This window comes from Sarcophilus harrisii, chromosome 1 (assembly GCF_902635505.1).
Source record: "Sarcophilus harrisii chromosome 1, mSarHar1.11, whole genome shotgun sequence".
NCBI classification, from domain to species: Eukaryota; Metazoa; Chordata; class Mammalia; order Dasyuromorphia; family Dasyuridae; genus Sarcophilus; species Sarcophilus harrisii.
This window is the reverse complement of record NC_045426.1, coordinates 62,697,922-62,717,809: the sequence shown is the minus strand read 5'-3', so window position 1 is coordinate 62,717,809 and position 19,888 is coordinate 62,697,922. Positions and strand designations below refer to the sequence as shown.

General features: G+C 38.8%; 1 protein-coding gene across 2 annotated transcripts in view; it reads left to right on the top strand.

The window, feature by feature from the left end:
• The window catches only part of PHF2 (PHD finger protein 2), a 190,624-nt gene that overhangs the window by 95,045 nt on the left and 75,691 nt on the right, over window positions 1–19,888 (top strand). For both annotated transcript variants that reach the window (XR_004232575.1, XM_031956790.1), the window contains exon 2: window positions 16,031–16,116. Coding sequence is in view for 1 of the 2 variants with exons in the window: in XM_031956790.1 (XP_031812650.1) it covers window positions 16,031–16,116 (86 nt within the window). In the remaining variant the exon portion in view is untranslated. The remainder of the gene's footprint in view (window positions 1–16,030; window positions 16,117–19,888) is intronic.

Sequence of the window (19,888 nt, the reverse complement as noted above, 5' to 3'; positions counted from 1 at the left end):
GTTTCCAGTTTCTTGCCACTACAAAACGGGCTGCCACAAACATTTTTGCACATGTGGGTCCCTTTTTTATGATCTCTTTGGGATATAGGCCCAGTAGAGACACTATTAGATCAAAGGGTATCCATAGTTTGATACTTTGAGCATAGTTTCAAATTGCTAGGAGGCCTGCATCAAAGACTTGCTAGCTGTGTGACCCCTAGGCAAGCCACTCTACTTTGAGGTTCGGTATCTTCATCTACAGAAAGGAATAAAACACACTCATTGAGTTCTTAGTAGAGTTGTTGTCATCTATATAACTTTTTAATTCTGCAAGCATTTGCTAGTATCAGTTATGTATAAGACACCATACTATTACTGAGTATACAAAAAAAAAACCTTCAAGAAACTTAAATTCTACTATAGGGATGACAGATAAATAAAAGATAATTTAGGTAGGAAGGGAAAGAACACTAAAAACTAGAGAATGTAAGAAAAGTCTTCCTTGGAGGAGGTGGTAGTTGATCCGAGCTTGAATAAATGCTAAGAATTTTAAGAGGGGACGAGGAAGTCCATTCAAAGGATGCAAGACATCTTGGACAAAGGCACAGAAAGGGAAGATTGTTTACAGTTTGGGGAATAGTAAATAGGTTAATTTTGTTGGGATATAAGAATGCATGAAGGGAATAATAAGCTTGGAAAAGTAGCTTGGAAACAGATTGTGAAGAGCTTTAAATGCCAATTTGAGGCTATACCCTTGAAAGTGCTATTGAAATGTGAACTTCTTAATATTATTGCTAAAGCCAACCATTGTGTTGTTCTGTGAAAAAATGTTCAGCGTTCAATGGTCTAGGGTATGGACCTCTGCCCTCTATATCAGGGGTCTTCACCTGCCACATTCCCATCCATCACAATCCTCACTGCCTATGTGACTTTGAGTGAGCCATTTAACCTCCTGGAATTGGACTCCTCCAATTCCATTCCATACTGACCACATCCCAATAATGTATGTATCTCATTAGTCCATCACTTCTTTGTCAGGAAGTAGAAACCATTCTTTGGAATCACAGTTGATCATCAGGTTGATCAATGTTCTTAAGTCTTTCAAAAAGGTTCATTTTTACCTTGTTGGTGTTATGGTTATAAATTATTCTCTTCTGCTCACTTTACTCTGGGTTGGTTCATGCAAGTCTGGAGAATAAGCTTTCTAACCATTAAACCGGTTCAATCCTTGTGAGAAAATCAGTTCTTAGTTAATACAAGACTTTGAGAGACTGTTACCACTAGTCTTAGTGGGCTACTTAAAAGAAATTCTTCAATTAGGCAGAATTTATTCTCTAGTTTTTTGCACATCTCACGTTTCTTTTGGGCTAATTCAGTTCTGTTTTGCTCATAGAACACAGAGCCTTCTCTGATGAGAGAAGATAATTTCTAAGGTTCTTTCCATTTCTTAGATTCTATGATCTTAGATTATAATGTAGTTGTCTTTTTAAAATAACTTTTTTAAATGGGTTCTTGCAATTAACCCATAGCTTAGTCTAGGTGGAGAATCACATAATATCTGAACTGGAAGGACCTTTGGAACAGGGAAAAAACAATTAGAACAAGAACTTAGACTCCTCAAATCCAGAATAGAATGGTAGTGCTTGCCATAGTAGAACTTGTAGGGACTAAAAAGATTTTTTAGACTAAGCCCACTCACTTGACAGAAAGCAAAAACTGGGGCCCAAGGGAAATAAGAGACTCACCCATCCTCTCAAAAGCTAATTTTGATGGTGCCAAGAGTTGGAAAATTCCCTAGCGTTTATTTGCTTATATTTCATTAGACTGTAAGCTCCTTGAGGTCAGAGTTTCTCTCCTTTTTGAATATGGGGTAGATGATTATAAATGTGTATTACCCAACAACAAAATTGGGAGGAGAGGAGAATTTCTTTTTCTTTTTGAAAGTGGGGCAAAATAATGAGTTCTGTTTGGTTGATGGACAAATTCTATTCCTCTGTTTCCTTACTGTCCACACTGGCTCTTGTAACGGGGATCCCACTCTCTGCCTATGTTGAGGATTATAATAGGAACAATCACATGAGCAATTACTTTTAAAAATGTGTCTTGAGTATTATGTCCTTCCCTGTCTCCCCTCTCCCAGTTCTTATTTTATGTGGCTAGCTACTACCTGCCTATTATCATGACCCATATTTAGTGTTTTCCCCTTCTGTTCAACTCTGTCACTAGACAGCTCATTCTAATAAAATAATAACCAAGGATAGCAGCTGTGTTCAATGAGAAGACAATGGAATCTTTTTAGTTGAGAACATCTATTTAGGGAGAGTGGCTTGCCCACAAGAAGAATGTCTCCCTGCAATGTCTCTGCACTGAAGAGTTTGTTACTCCTAATGAAGTGTAAATTGTAGCATGAAAGCCTCTGGCAGATTCATTGTATTGTCCCATGTTGCTGTTCTTAATGGTGACCCACATTTGGTTTCACACACTGATAGTTATCCAGAAGGGACAGCGCTTTGCTGTTTTCCTCTGCTTGCATGAATAGGGTTCTTCACTGGAGTGGCCAGAATGGCTCATATGTTTCAAGGACTGTCTTGTGTTTGTCGTTATTACTGTTACTGGGTTTTTTTGCCCTTTTTAGGCATGGTTCCAAATTGCTCTCCAGAATGCTTGGATCAGTTCACAACTCCACCAATAGTTCATTAGTGTCCTATTTTTCTTACATCCTCCCCAACATTTATCACTTTCCTTTTTTGTCATGTTAGCTCATTTGATAAGTGTGAGATGGTATCTCAGAGTTGTTTTAATTTGCACTTCTCTAAATCAAATGTGATTTAGAGTACTTCTTCATTTGCCTATAGATAATATTTGATTACTTCATCTGAAAAGGGCCCATTCATATCCTTTGGCCATTTATCAATTAGGAAATGGATTATGTTCTTATAAATTTGACTCTATGTTTGAGAAATGAAGTATTTATTAGAGACTCTTGCTGTAAAGACTGTTTCCTACCTTTCTGCTTTCTTTCTAATCTTGGTTTCATTGGTTTTGTTTGTGCAAAAGCCTTTTTATTTAATACAATCAAAATTAATTTGCATTTTATAATGTTCTCTCTGTCTCTTATTTGGCTATGAATTTTTCCCATTCTCCTAATTTTTTTTTTTTTTTTTTTTTTGCATTTTCCTCCTTTTGTTAATCTGGTTTAGCATATGGTAGACCCACTTAGGTACTAAGTTCAATTCAGTTTTAAACTTTACAAAAATTCAGTACCTAGTAGGTGATAAAACAACAATTTAATACCCTACATGTTTATTAAGCACCTACTATGCTATGGTATTAGGGGTGTTGGGTTTAGAGGAAAGGGAGGGAAACATTGTTTAGCTAACGTGCAATCCTTGCTTTCGTGGAACTGATGGCTTAGATAGAAGGAGTCATGAAAGAAAGAATAGTAATATTTAGAATAGGAAGCAGAGCAGCTTGACAGCTTGTTTGGGGAGAGGAAGCGCCACCTGTCCTATACCTGAACAGTCTCTCAGCTCCTGTGGAAATCCTCATTCTCAAAGGGCTCAACGACTGTTGACTTCCTTCCTCTTTACAAGGTGTCCACTTCTGCTTTTGAAACTGAAGGAGTTGTAGTCAGTCACTATTACTCTCAATGTCTGTCTCTTCCCCTCTTCATCTCTCCTCATTCAATACTTTGGCTCCTTTCAAGTATTGCTTCTTAAAGATATTTTGAGATTTTTTTTTGCTAGAACATCTGGATGAAACGCTGGGGTAGAGCATAAAGGGACTTTTGCCCCAGATCTAATTTAAATACTATTTTCCAGATTTAGATTGGAATAGAACCAGGGATGTTATTATTATTATTTTTTATAACAATAGCTGACATTTATTTACTTCTTTAATAGGACAAAACAAAGTGTTTGATATCTTTTTGGTTACCTTTTGTTGTCCTTTTTCTCCCTCTATTTCTCCCCATTTCTCTACTACAGAACTATCCTGAATAATAAAGAATTTTTTAAAAAGAAAAAATAACCAAAAACAACCCCCCAACTTATATTATCTTAATTGATTTTTAAAAACAGCTTCTAGAAGTAAACTGTATAAGTATCAAAAACCAAATTCATTTATTTTTAATTATTTTAAAAATTAATTTGTCTTCATATTTTAAGCATTTGAAATTTATTTTAACTTCTCGAGATGTGCACATATTCAAATATATGAACAAGAGCATATGAGAAAATAATGTAGCAAAGGCTTTCCCCTATGTTTGACATGAGGATGTCTTTGTATAGCTCAACAGGAGGCAAAATATACATCTCTAGCCCCCCCCCCCCCCCCAGCCTTTTCTTTAAGAGAGGTTTTAATTCTTCCAGAAGATAATGCAAGAGGTTAGGGTCAGAAGCTTGTCTGCTCTGTTCTCCTCATAGAAGGGTACTGGACTAATATTAATTCTATTTGCTCCCTTAAATATTATTTAATATAAATGTAAGTAATATGGCTTTCAGGTTCTAGTTAACTTCTGATTACTGGCTCTTAATGGGGAGAAGAGGACTCTAATCTAATTATGTAAGAGTTGGACACAATGGATAGAACACTACCCCTGGAATCCAGAGGCCTGTGTTAAAAATCCAGCTTTAGATACTTGACACTTTACTAGCTGTGTGATCCTGCCCAAGTTACTTAACCCTGCTTACCTCCCCAAAATACATACATACATACATGTAATCACACAATCACACACACACACACACACACGACTCTACTCCTTTCCCACTAAATACCAGTTCTACAATGAATATATAGTCATTAGCAAAGAAACTTATTTTTCCAAGCTGATAGCAAAACAGAACTCTGTCAAAGTGTATATAGGAGAATATATGCCAGATAATATAGAGTTAAAGAACTTTCTCATTGGCTTTGGGGTAATTCAGTTCTTAAAGATGGAAACTAGAAGTGCCCAAAGCAATGCACAACAATACAACTTGAATCATCTCAAAGAAAGTCCAAAGAAAGTGGATCTCTCCTATCTCCTACTCTGCCCTGCCTCTTACACTGGCATGGGGCATTATTGGGATATCCACCAAGGAGGAGAGAGTTTTATGCCGATGGATTTTGGGACTTAGATTTTATTTTAAATGAAGAATTTAAAGGTCAAACAAACAAAAGGTAGTAAATGATTCCATATGTGTCTGTAAGCTTCTTATTATTACGGATTATTAATCCTAATAGGCTTCAATTTTATGTACTTCAGTTTTAACTTATCCCACATTGGCCCTGTCATGGTCCTTGTTTTCCTGATAATTTTGACTTTTCCTGTGTGTATATAATGTTTGTTTTATTATTATTGTCCTTAATGGAAAGTCTATAGCCCATATCTATATTTTTCTTTTGATTCTGTTTTCTTTACTCTGTAACATTCCATTAAGATCTCTCTATGCATGTTTTGAAATCCATGCATATGCTTTGAAAATAAAAAGCTTTAATAAAAAAGAAAGAGAGAAAGAACTGCTGTAAATATAAAAAAAGATCTTATATTTCTTTGAATATATTGGAATATTGTTGCATCATAAGAAGAAACAAATTTGAAGAATACAAAGAAGTATGGGAATCTTGTTAAAATGGTTCATATAGTAAGATGACCCTATTTTGGATGGCTACAGATAGCTAAGGATGACTAAGAGTTGGTAGAACTTTAGGAATCAATTAGTTTTATCTCCTATTTAATGTGAGAGTTTGTCTGTATTGTCCCCATTCATTCATTCAACAAATATCTGAATGCTTATATCATAAGAGAATTTTTATTTTATTAGTTTTATTACCATCATTTCCTTAAGCCAGCAAGTCACATCATTAATTAGAATTTGTAAAATATAGATGACATCAAACTTTAGCTCTGATGATTAACTAGTTAGTGATAGAGGTACCGATTTATTTGTAATGAGCATGTCAAATATGTAAGCTCTAGTTATTTCTCTAATATTTACTAGACAGTTTATTTGTTTAGTGAGATTTTAGGTTGACTTGAAATCTATCTTTTGATAAGATGTAGATCCTCTCTTATCTGTTTTTTGATATGTAAATCTTTATTTTTCCTTTCTCTCTCTATAAATTTTATTGTGTCTATCGTACCTATGTAACTAAGACCTACATGAGGATGTTGAAAATGCTGCCTGTGTGATGTTGAGGGATTCTCCTTAACCATTTCACAAGACAGCCTCTTTCCATGCAAAGCGAATTTTAGGTTGTATTGAAATCTGCCTCTGAAGCAATACAGAATGTCTGTGCCCTCTTTCACACAATTGTATTCCAAATATGTGAACATAGCTATTAAGTACTCCCCTTCTCCCCCCTCCTCCCCATCTCCACCTCACCATCACATCTTTTCTTCTTCAGGACAAATATTTCCATTGAGAGAATTATAGACTCTCCACCTTGGAAGGAGCCTTAGCGATCACCCCTGACCTTTAACATTAATCTTCCCTACCTTAAGCATCCTTTAGCTTCTTCCTGAACAATTATAGTGTGGTTTAGAACCAGCACATTGCCTCGTGAACATGTTATCGGTCAGGGGACCTACATATACATTAATTCATTTCTAGACTGGGGATCAGATGAATATGGTATTAGATCTTAATGTGTAGCGATGTTGCGATCTAACTTCAAAGAGATGCTTTGTATGAGGTCTTGTCCAAAACATATTAAAGCCCAGGCACTTGTTCCTAGTGGACAGAGTGCTAAGTTTGGGGTTTAGATGTTCTGTAGTGAAATCCCATGTGGGATGCTTATTTATTGCCTATGGGACCCTGGCCAAGGTATTTAATCTCCCTATATCTGAGGTTCCTATTTGTAAAAAAGGGTCTGGACTAGATGGCCTCTGAGAGAGATCTTTCATTTCTACATCTGTGATCCTGTGACCCCCCTCAATTCCTAACCTTGAATATATCAACCCATTGTTTTGCATATAGTTCTTCTGTTATCATCTCTGACTTCCTGCCATAGTAGGAGATGTTGAATTGCTTGAGATATTGGAGGCACACTAAGAGTAGCAAAAAAGTGACACTGACAATATGATGGCAAAGAAGAGATAGAAAAATGAGACAAAGCAAGCACAAGAGCTACAAAAACCCAGCAATCTGGGAACATTTTATGAGGGTGTTGTTGACTTGAAATGTGGTCTAATCATGGGTATCTCTAATAACAAGAAGACATTTTTTAAAAGTTTAATTATATACAGAATTTTTTGTAAGTCAGGTAATGTTAGCTATTTAAGGAAGCTTTCCATTAAGTACTATCAACTTGGTTATCTGGAAAACCTGCTTCCTTTGGGTTCCTCATTTCTTTATAATGACCGAGAACTGAAGTGTCTCTGTTAGTCCCTGTTAGAATCCCTGGATAGATCAATATTGAGTTGGCTAGTGACTACTCTCATTGAACCAAAATGTATCACATCCAATAGCAGCCAAGGCAAGAGAGCAGAAAGGCAGGTTTCAGCACCTGTGTCTGAAAAGCAAACATGCTCACTGTAGGGATGGCTTCTCTTCAAGTACTTGGAGTGCAGAGGAAGAGCTCTTTCAAGAGTGAACATACCTATGTAAACTCATCAAATTAAGGGGGAAATTTACTTTTATAGAACTTGGTTTAATGAGCAAGGTGAATAATGATTTGGGAGCCAGGAAAATAAGTTTATGTCTAGTCTCAGATACTTAGCTGTGGGACGCTGAACAAGCCACTTAATTTCCATTTTCTTGGTTTCCTTAACTGTGAAATGGGGATAATAACAGAACCTACCTTGAAAGTTTGTTGTGAGGATTGAAAGAGATAGTTATAAAGCACTCAGCACAGTACCTGGCACATAGTAGGTGCTTTATAAATGCTTATTTCCTTCCCCTTCTTTTTTCCTTTCTAGTAGGATTAAAGGTAGAGAGCCTTCCTTACCCAGAGCTTGTGCTTAACTAGAATTTGTGGAATTAATGAAATAACGACTGAATGAATGAATGAAAAATCCCCGAGGCTGAAAGGAATGTTTTGACTAAAAGTTCAGAAGGGCTTTAAATAGTTTAAAAGAGCAGACTGACAGTGGTAGGGGAAGGTTAATTTAGAATCTTTCATCTTAGTAGCTTCCTTCCCCTCACTTGATCAAGGGCTTATGTATCAGTGAGCTCAGCTTCTCTCTGCTAAAGAAAAGAGGCAACTCTTGAAGACTTGGGATGCAATGCAGTTGTATTTCATCCAACAAACATTTACAGAAAATGTGCTATGGCTCTGGTTTAGGTGTTGTGGTTGCAATATACTTAGAAATGATTTAGGGATGATGATGATCTAGGCTCGCCAAGGAAAACACTGCCCAATTTAGGACTCATAGTTCCTAGAAATAACAAGATTTAGTGTTGGAAAGGACTTTAGAGATCTGTTCTTTCAGTCCAACCCCTTAATTTTTCAAATGAGGAAATTGGGGAGGGAATATGAGCTGCCTAAAATTACAAAGCTGGTAAGAATCTTCTAGATTGCAAGAATTTTTAATCTAGGGTCCAGTGTGTCCTTGGCTAGATTTCATTAGGTCTGGAAAGTTGGATGGGTAAAACATTACATCTTCATTTGTTTTTCCTAACCTTTGATTTTCTTTGTAATCCTATTTCATTTTATGTACTTAAAAGCATTCAGAGAAGCGGTTTATTAGATTCATCAGTCTGCCCAGGGGGGACATGACATAAAAGTTAAAAACTTAGATTCTTAGCTCTTGGGGCCTTGTCATCCTTGAATATACCTGTGGCCTTCTCACCTTGGAGTATTCTGCCTCCCTTCTCCCATTGCTGAGTATCCCCTGTAATTTCCATTTTGTGAAGGAATCCATGTACTTTTCCTCACTTTCTGGACTTCAGAATCCTGCTCCCAAATGCTAGGTATCTTCATTCTCCTCTTCTCCCTACACTTTCCAGCTCTTTGTGTGTGTGTGTGTGTGTGTGTGTGTGTGTGTGTGTGTGTGTTGTGCTCTTTTAGAATGTAAGCTCTTTGAGGGCAGAGATTGTCTTTCTTTTTTGCTTCTGTTTATATCTCTAGTACTTTGCACAGTGCCTAAGACATAGTAAGTTTTCTTCCTTCCTTCCTTCCTTCCTTCCTTCCTTCCTTCCTTCCTTCCTTCCTTCCTTCCTTCCTCTTTCTTTCCTTCCTTCCTTTTTAAAACTTTGTCACATTGACTCATGTGTTAATAGAAGAAAGAAGAGAAATGAATGAGAGATTCTTTGCCCCCCCAAAGTGACACAGGAATGTAAAACTTAAAGCAGGTGAGAGAAAGGAGAGAGGAATCTCTGTGGTCTCCAGTAGTGAGGAATGTTTTTGTGGATATGTGGTCCTAAGAGATGGTAGGAGGGAGGTAGATTGAAAGGAGAGAAGAAATCAGGAGTGGAGATGGATAGTAGGCCATGAGCAAAGTCTCAATGTGGATTAGTGAGCAGACTGGCTTGGTTGGGGCAGAAGGTTCACACTGGGGAGTATGGCAATCTATAGTTGGATGAGTAGACTGGAACAGGTTTGTAGAGGGCTTTGGATGTGAAACTGAATTTTAGACTTGATCCTGTAGGCATATAGGGAAAGTGAATGTATTTTAACAGTGGGGGAGAATGTTTGAAGCTGTTCACTCAGAAGTTTGCTAAGGAAGTATAATGGGTTCAGGAGATGAGGAGACTCATGTTATGGCAGCATCATAGGTATGAGGTGAGGAGGGTTTGAACTAAAGTGAGGTATCCTGGATCATTAGGGATAATTTTGTCTTGAGAAGAGCACTCCAAATATTACCATTACTTAATTATAATTTTTATGTAGGATTAACATGGATTATCTTGATGGCAGGAAGGGCTTGGACTAGGGCCATGGTGTGGGGAATTAAGGTGGAATCTTGGGTTATCAGTTTAGTGGTTTAACTTTGCCTTGCAAGTAGCTCTCTGATAGCCACCACTGCTTGATTGTAACTTTTATATAGGAATGATACAGCCTACCTTAGAAAAAAAGAATGCTTCTATTTTCTCACCCTTCTTAGAGACTCCCAAGAAGCTCTTCATTACCTTGTACAAAGACAAACATCAGTGGCTCAATCAATATGAGCCTGTTATTACTTTACTGGATGTGGTGCTGGGAGGTCTTCTGGGGTTTCCCATGAAGGTGTGATCAAACCCCACATGTCTTGGTGACCTTTCCTATGAAGATTCTAGTATTCCTCTTGCAGTCACTGTAACTGCAGGGCCATGGCTGATTCTCACTGTGCAGCCAACTAGCTGCTTGACTCCATCAACATATAGCAGTCGTGTTAGGAAGTTTCCTCCCTAACAACTGACTGTATACCCCTAGTCTCTTTCAGCTCCCAGAAGGTTCTCAGACGTGTTTTAATAATGATAGGAAATGAAATAGCCAATAGAAAGAAATCCTCCAAGTTGTTACTAGTGTCCTGAAAGTGACAGTTTTTTTCATTTTTGATTTAATTCTTAAACTTTGGGGTGGTGGGGCATGCCTTTGGTTGCGTTCAATCCCTGAAAATTACCCATTTGATCTTCTTTCTATGGGACAGAATTCTTGAAATCTCCTTAGGGACAGAATTACTTCACTTTTAGCCAAAATTACTGTATCTTGGGAGAGAAATGGGAAGAGAGAGAGAACAGATCTAGTGTGGGATGAAATTTCCTTCAGGGAGGCTTTCCATATTTTCTTTGCCTCTGCTTCTCTTTAATAATTTTTGTTTTGATACAATAATCATTTCTCAATAAACATCTCTCCTCATAGTGTCTTCTCATTTAAAAAACAAAATGAAAATATCCAAAACAATTAAGCCAAATCATCTAATGTAGTAATGGTGATTGACAGAGAATGTGTAACATGTTCCTCTAATAATTTGTTATTTCTTATAAGAAAAGAAGGAAGTATTTTTATTTTCAGTCTGTTTATATTAAATAAGTGAGGCTGGGGGTTTACTCCTAATGTGATTGCATTTCAGTGTTGATTGCAGTCACTATATCTATTGTTCTCTCGGCTCTAAATTTGTACCACTTTCCTATTTTATTTGAATTCTTCATATTAATCATGCTTTATGGTGGAGTAATATTCCATTACATTTATATATATGATTCAGTTTGGTCAGCCATTATCCAATTAGTGGAGCCATCATTTATTTGCATATTAGTCCTCCCCCCCACCCAAACAAACAAATGTTCTTACAAACATTTTGTTAAATAGCTTTTTATTTTAGCCACTGACCTTTTTGGGGTTTAGACCTCATAGTAAATCTCTGAATCTAAGGGTCATAAGAGATCTGGAACTTTTTGAGTATAGTTCCACATTATTTTTCACAGCAGTTAGACCAATTCACAGTTTTTCCAACAGAGAATTAGTATTCCTGTCTTTCTATGACTTCTTCAGCATTGATTATTTACATCTTTGTTCATTTTTTTCCAATTTGATAAGTGTGAAAAGAAACTTCAGAGTTGCTTTGATTTTCATTTCTCTTATTAATGATCAGAATATTTTTCTTGTGGTTATTGATGGGCTTTCTTTCTTTTTTTTTTTGAAAACTCTTTGTGTCCCTTAACTATTCATTTATTAGGGAATGACCCTTAGCCTTAAAATTTAAGGCAGTTCTCTATATATTTTGACTTTTTATCAGAGGAATTTGATGTAAAGATTTTTTCCTCAAACTCCATAACTTATTTGGTTGTATCAGTTTTATTTGTTCAAAAGCTTTTAAATTTTATGTAATTGAAAATGCCTATTTTGTCTTTTTTCTCCCTTGGTATGGATTTTATGAATCTTGTATCTCTTGATCCGAATCTCTTAAATGTTATGAATTTTTCCTCTAATCTTAGCTATGTAAGGTATAACTTTCATTTTTACTTTGTTTTTTTTAAAGTAATGTGACCCTTTAGTTTTAATAAAGATAACTTATTCACTTGGAATTGACTATGATATATGGTATAAACTACTTCTCTAAACATATTTTCTCCTCAAATTACTTTCCATCTTCCCTAATATGTCGTGATGTAAAAGGAATCCTTTCTCCAGTATTGTAACCTTAGGTTTAACAAACAGTGCTTTAACTCTGTATCTTTCTTCCTCCTCCTTTTAAATAGTTTTCCTAGCACTGAATGGTCCAAAGCTGAGAGCCAATGGGTATCACTGATCTTTTTATAATCTCTCTGGCAGAAGAAATGGAGGAAAGGAAGGGAATAATCATTTATTAAGTGCCTACTATATGCCAGGCACTGTGATGAGCTAACTTTACCAATAGTATCTCATTTGATCCTCACAACAACCCTTCATAGTAGCTGCTGTTATGATTCTCATTTTTCATTGAAGAAAACTGAGGTAGAGATAAAGTGACTTGCTCAGGAAATATCCAAGACCAAATTTTAATTCATATCTTCCTGATTTCTGGTCCAGTGCTCCATCCACCATGTTTGCTGAATTTACTTGATGTAGGTAGTAGCTGAGTCTTGAAGGAGGCAAGGGATTCTGGGAGGTGAGGATGAGTTAGAACACCCCAGACCAAAGGGACAGTCTACAAAAGTGTGGAAATAAGAGATGAAATGTAATGTTCAGGATGACAAGTGGGTCCATTTTGTCTATACAACAAATATGCAAAGATAGACAGAGATAGATTGTGGGTGGCTTTCCATGTTAAACATTGAAGTCTTTTTTCCCCCCTTGAGAATAGAAGGAGCCACTGACATTTCTTATGCTTTAGGAAGATTATTTTGGCAGCTGTGTGGATGATGAGGACTGATGAGGATAGCACTTAGAAGGCTCCTGCAACACCTAATCAGAAATGATAAAGGCCTGCAATAGGGGATAGTTGGGTGAGCAGAGGGCTGAGATGAATGAGGGAAACTGCTTGTGGGTAGAACTGACATAAGTTGTCAGTGGAATGACTGTGCCAATAAAAAGACAGAGAACAGTTGAGGATGAATCCGAGGTTGTGAATTTTTGAAGGATTGTGTTGTCTTCATCAGAAATAGAATAGCTTGATGAAATAGGTTGGCTTGGAGCTCCTTTAAACTCAGATTGTATCTTCATTTTTGTCTGTTCTTCCAACTCGGTATTTGTTTGAGCTTTTTGCTGTCATCAGTCTATGGTGACCTGACTCTACCAGTAGCTATCCTGAAATTACTTCCATAAAATGAAATCATAGATTTTGAGCTCAAAGGGTTGTTAGAAGCCATGTATCCCAATATCCCCTCATTTATAAATGTGAAAACTGAGGCCAGGGAAAAGTTAAAGAATAAAGTCACACAAATATTCTAATTTGCAGAAGGATCTTGAAGTCCCAGGATATCCAGTTCTAAATCTCATACACCATACAGTTTCCTGCACAGTTTCATTCTTTCTTTATGACATTTAGTGCTGACCTCCTCCAACAATCTTCCCACTTTATTTTTGAAGAAAGCATTTAAGTTGTATAAGTGTAAGATTTGTGAGTAGTCTACAAGCTTTTTGGTTGCTTTCATTTCTTAACTCCCATATTTTCCAACATTGTTTTTTCCATCTTCCTGCGCTCAGTATAGTGATGAAGCGGCTGAGCATGAAGGCATATGTTGATTTTGTTTGGAGGATTTTGTTCAATTCTTCAAAGACTTTTTCTACTACATCTCCAGCAATAAGTATCGGTGCATAAACTGCAATTATCTTTACATTGGTCTGTTTGCCACCAGACATCCTGAGCACTGCAAGGAGAGAGGATCAAGGATTCTGTCCAGTGATGTTTCTTGGTATTAGGCTCACGATGAAACCCACTCTGCTGAGGCTTTGATTCACCCCTTCCAGGAAGACCTGTGAACTGCCTTTTTCTTTCTTTATATCCTCCGGTTTCATTTATAATGAAAATGTCAGCATGGATGTGGTTTAATTCCTCCAGCAGCGCATCAGTTTGTTGGTTGTTGAACAAAGCCTGCACATTTGGGGCACCAGCATTTAGACTGGCTTTTGTGGACTCCCAAAGAGCTCGTGATTTTCAGCACATTCTGCTCCCTTTCTGTTGTTCCTCTCCCGTTGCCGTGGGAAGGGACCGAGAACCCATTTGGTATTATTGTTCATTTTGGGGATGGTCGTGACAAAAAAAAAATCGTCACTTGGTGAGCATCTCTCAGGTGATCAGCCTCTCTGAACTTCTCTGTGTTTGTCCTCGGATAACAGGCTGGGCTGTACTTTCCAGTCAACAAACATTTATTAAGCACTCACTATATGCCGAACATTGGTCATAGAAAGAGAGGCAGTGATGTGGTTCCCACCGCCAAGGACCTCACGTTGCAATGGGGAAACAATGTGCAAATAACTATATAGGGAGAGCATAAATGGAAGGCAATTTGAGAGGCCCTGGGGGGTGTTGTGGTGCAGGAAGGGGGCGAGAAGATTGCAGAAGATTGGAATTGAGCTAAAGAAACCAGGAAATGGAGATAGAAAGAGAAAGCATTCCAGATACAGGGAACGGCTATTGAGAAGGCATGAATTTGGGAGCTAGAATGTCTTTGTGAGGAACCATAAAGAAGCTGATCCAGCTGGACCAAAAGAGAGGCAAGGGTAAGAAGAGAATGACAGGAAGGAGATGGATTGTGAAGGGATTTAAATGTCAGATCGAGGGTTTTATGTTTGATCCTGGAGGTGATAGGAAGCCACTAGTGTTTATTGAATATGGGGGGGCAATGGCTAGGCTGTTCTGGAAAATGACTCAGCTGAATCTAGATTATAATGGAAAGAAAGTTGATTCTGGGAGACCAGTTACTACTATGGCAGTGGTCCCTGGAATGAGGTGATGAAGGCCAGTACATGGCCTGTATATATTCTCCTCGTGTGTGTGTGTGTGTGTGTGTGTGTGTGTGTGTGTGTATGTGTGTGTAAATATTTCATTCTAGAGTTGGAGCTAATAGAGTGATTTGGGGTACTATAAATGGATTGGAAGTACCTCCATTATTGCTTTACACCATATGCATGTCCTGGAGGCAATAGTTCCAAGAGTAATACAGGACCAGAGGCTCACAATTGGGTTTTGAAGTAATATACAATCTTATTGTAGCTGGGGTTGCTGTGAAAACACCTCTTCCTTCTTTCTGTTCCCTTCCTGACTTTCTCTTCTTACCCTTGACTCCTTTTTGCCTACTCTGTGGTCCAACTGGATCAGCCTCCTTGCAGTCTCTGACAAAGGCATTCTAGCTCCCAAATTCATGCCTTCTCAATCGCTGCCCCCATTTCTGGCATGCTTTCTCTTTCTAGCTCCATTTCCTGGCTTCCATACTCTCCTTCAGCTCAATTCCAATTTTCTGCCCCATTCCTGTACCACCACACCACCCAGTGCCTCTGAGATTGCCGTCCATTTGTGCTCTATATAGCACATATATACAGTTATTTGCATGTTATTTCCCCATTTGCATGTGATTTCCGGGGGATTAGGGACCACATTTTTGCCTTCCTTTTTTCTCCCTCCTCACCCAGGGATTCACATATGGGACCAAAGGAGGGAAAGCAGTTACTTGGGATATTTGGAGTATCTTACTGACCCTATGTCCTCTCTCCTGTCTTCTCCTATGATGGGTAATTCAGGTCCCTCATCATGTCTGGTGGGAGGGGCCCACTTCTTCAAGAAGCTGAGATAGCATTGAATTCTCTTCCCAGGTGGGGGAACTGTGCCACTTGAGGATGTGTGTGTGTGTGTGTGTGTGTGTGTGTGTGAGAGAGAGAGAGAGAGAGAGAGACAGAGACAGAGACAGAGACAGAGACAGACAGACAATGATTCAATCATAGATCTAGCATTGGAAGCATCCTCAAGAATTCTTCCCTTTTACAAAGCTGTCCTAGGGATGGGTCAAGGACCAATCCAAGATCACAAATGGGAAGGATCAGAGGTAGAAGTTGAATCCAGGTCCTGTGAGGCCAGAGTCTGTGCTCGCCGCATTGTGCCTGCTTCCTTTTCCTTCCTGTGAGACCAGGTCACCTGACCGAGGGGCAGCCCTCCTTCCCTTCTCCTTGCCCACCTTGTCCAAGTCCAGGGCTGGGTGTGATCACGTTCTGTTTTTCTCTGTTCCAGCTGTGTCGGTGTGGAAGAGGAGGAGGCCCCAGATATCGACATATACCATTGTCCAAACTGTGAGAAAACTCATGGAAAGTCTACCTGTAAGTATCTCTGCCTTTGGGAATCGGTCCGTCCAGAGCAGATTGTTTCTTTGCCCTCCCCCGCCCCGTGTCCTGTTGTTTCACAGGGTCATGGTGGGTCTAGGGGTGCTTCTCTCCTAGGGGCCAGTGAGATTAATCTGCTTGTTCAGGGCCACATGTGTCAGAGCTGGGGCTTCTGAACTCCGAGGCCATCTCTGCCTCAGCTGTCCTGCTGTATGTAGTAGCATGCTGTGTGTAGGAGTAAGTAGCATGTTGTATGTAGTATGTCAGGTAGTGGGCTGTATGTTGTATGCTGTATGTAGTGTCCTGTGTGTAGTAGTATGTAGTGTGCTGTGTGTAATATGCTGTATGTGACATGTAGTGTGCTCTATGTAGTAGTACGTAGCATGCTGTATGTAGTAGTATGCACTATGCTGTATGTAGTGTGTTCTATGTAGCATGCTGTATGTAATATATAGTATGCTGTATGTTGTAGCATGTCATGTGTAGCAGTAAGTAGCATGTAGTATGTCAGGTAGTGGGCTGTATGTTGTATGCTGTATGTAACGTGCTGTGTGTAGTAGTATGTAGTATCTTGTGTGTAGTATGTTGTATGTAATATGTAGTATGCTCTTATGTAGTAGTACATAGCATGCTGTATGTATTATGCTGTATGTAGTAGTATGCAGTATACTGTACGTAGAATGCTATATGTAGCATGCTGCATGTACTATGTAGTATGCTGTATGTTGTAGCATGTTGTATGTAGCAGTAAGTAATGTGTAGTATGTCAGGTAGTGGGCTGTATGTTGTATGTAGTGTGTTCTATGTAGCATGCTGTGTGTAATATGTAGCATGCTGCATGTAGTAGCATGTAGTATGCTGCATGCAATATGTGGTATGCTGCATGTTGTAGCATGTTGTATGTAGCACTAAGTAGCATGTAGTATGTCAGGTAGTAGGCTGTATGTTGCATGTAGTGTGCGGTGTGTAGTAGTATGTAGTGTGCGGTGTGTAGTATGCTGTATGTAATATGTAGTGTGCTCTATGTAGTAGTATGTAACATGCTGTATGTAGTGTGCTCTATGTAGCATGCTGTATGTAATATGTAGCATGCTGTATGTAGTAGCATGTAGTGTGCTGTGTGTAGTATGTAATGTGCTGTATGACTTTAGCCCTGTTGCTCCTGTGCTCTCAAACATGTGCCCGCTCCCCTCTCCTCACTCCCCGGTACGCTTTTTGCTTCTGCTTTGTCCATCTTCTCCACCATCTGGCTCCGGGTTCATCCACAGGGCTGAAGGCTTTCCCACCTGTTCGATGGTTTGCTCTTTAATTTTCTGGGCTGACACGTAAACTCTGGGAAGCTTCAGACTTTCCAATGGGTAGAAGTTCTTTGGATTCTTTAATTACCTTAATACCCTGACCTTCTAGTTTGGAGCTTTTAAGAGAGTGGAATGTTTCTGCTTTGGGTGAACTAATTAACAGATTGTTTTCATTATGCTTTTAAGTAGATGAAGCAGGCAAAGACTGTTGCCCATGGTTTGAAAGGGGCCATTTTCCAGACGCTTATTAGTGCTTATCCAGAGAGTTCAACGTGCTGGTTGATTTTAAAAGATACGGGGACACAACACAACTTAATAACCCCCCTTTGAAGAATCTGAGCCTGGACTGTGGTCTGACAATTTTTTCATTTCTTTGAGGTGACTCAAAGCCCTTCCAGGCCAGCCTACGGAGCAGGTGGCTGGCTGCCTAAGGCTTAACTGCTGCCTGTGAGAGCAGCTCGGGCGGAAAATCTGGGCGGGGTGGCTGGGGACATCCGGAATTATGAGCTGCAGGAGACAGATTTGGGAATACAGAAGAAAGTGGGCATTTTTATTTGTTTGTATGTTTTTGTTTTTTTTAACCTGCTGAGGGGTTTAAATAAATAGAAAGGCACAAGCCTGTTTTTCCCCCCTCACATTTTGGTATGTATAGGTCAGGGTGAACGTTAGGATTGGGGGCATGTGGGGTGACAAACTGTGCAGTCTCTGGTCTTTGAGGACCTGGATTTCATTCCTGCTTTTATTATTGATTAGTTTGAGCAAAACTCTTTTTCTTTCAGGGCCTCAGTTTCCCAAATGAAAGGGAGGCACCATTATACAATGAAAAAAACATTGTAGTCAGACGACTGAGACTCAAATCCTTCTGCTTCAGACCTGGGTGACTGTAAAGCTCCCTGGCCTTTACTTCCCCATCTTTAGAATGGTTGGGCTAAATGGCTTCTGAGGGTGTCCACTCAGAATGTGTGATGCTATCAGTAGTGGTTTCCAAGGTCTCTGTTACAGCTCGTATAGATTGTGATTCAGAGATTCTTTCTTCTCTCTCCTGTGTTTCTACCAGAGACAGAGAAGGACCATCTCCCTGACCCTGAGAGGGTGATTTCTCCTTACAGCCAAATCCATGGACCGTGACAGCAACGCCTTGTGGCTGATTCACGTCCTTTAGACTCTCGGGATCAGAATCAGCAGGACAGAGGGAAAAGAAAAGTTGATTTAGATTCAGAAGACTTGGGTTCAGAGGAGAATCATTTTAGAATGGTTAGGACTAGGTGATTCTGAAAGTTGCATCTGATATTAGAGCATCTTTATTTCTATAAGATCTTAATAACGAACTGCCCCATTGAGTCATTTTCTTCCATTTGTTCAATTCTATTTTTTTCTTTTTCCCTTTTTGATCTGATTTTTTTTTTGCGCAGCATGCTAAATGTAGAAATATGTATAGGAGAACTGAACATTAAAAAAACCCACATATTGGATTACTTGCTCTCTAGAGGAGAGGATGGAGGAAAGGGAGTTAGGAAAAAAAAAGTTTTGCAAAGGTGAATGTTGAAAATTATCTTTTCATATATTTTGAAAATAAAATTTTAAAAAATGAACTGCCTTCCTGGCTAAGTAGGAATAGAAGTAATTCACCATGCTATGAGCTGATTATTGGCTGTTTATAACAACAGTTAGCAGTTAGATAATGCTTTAAGGTTTGAAAAGCACTTTACAAATATCATCTCATTTGATTCTCATAATAGCTCTGGAAGGTAGATGCTCTCATTATCTACATTTTATAATTGCAGAAAGTGAAGCAAACCCATTCGATAACTTTGCTCAAGGTCACTCAGCCAGTAAGTGTCTGAAGCTGTATTTGAACTCTGATCTTCCTAACTGCAAGCCCAGTGCTTCATCCAGTGTACCAAGCAGCATCTCTTTGCATACTCAGCAGCAATGGGGATATGTGCTACCATCCTTGTTAGAGCAGAGAAGGGGCATTATTAGCTCAGTCCCTGAGATACTTTGCTCCCTTTTGAAGTTCTGCTGAGAACAGAGTGCTTGCTTGTTTTGCTTTCTACCTTTAGGTTTTGTTGACATCATTTACCTTGATACTCGGGTTATCCTGATGCCTTTTCACCAAGACTCATGCTTCTGAAACCTTGGGGACTCTATAACATTAATTTCCAGATCATAATTTTAAAATTTAATTTAGTTTTTACAATAAGTCCCTTTAAAAAAGGGAAGAATAATATAGGATATTATGGGAAGATTGAAGGCTTTAAAGCTGGCGGTAATATATAATATTTTACAGATGATGACATTGAGACCCAGGAGGTCACATAGATAATAAATGCCAGAGTCATTGCAGAAGAGCTAGGTGATGCCGTGGATAGAGCTCAGGACCTTAAGTCAGAATGACCTGATTTCAAATTCATCTTCAGACACATAATTAGCTGTATCACCGTGGGCAAGTCATTTATCTTCTGCCTGCC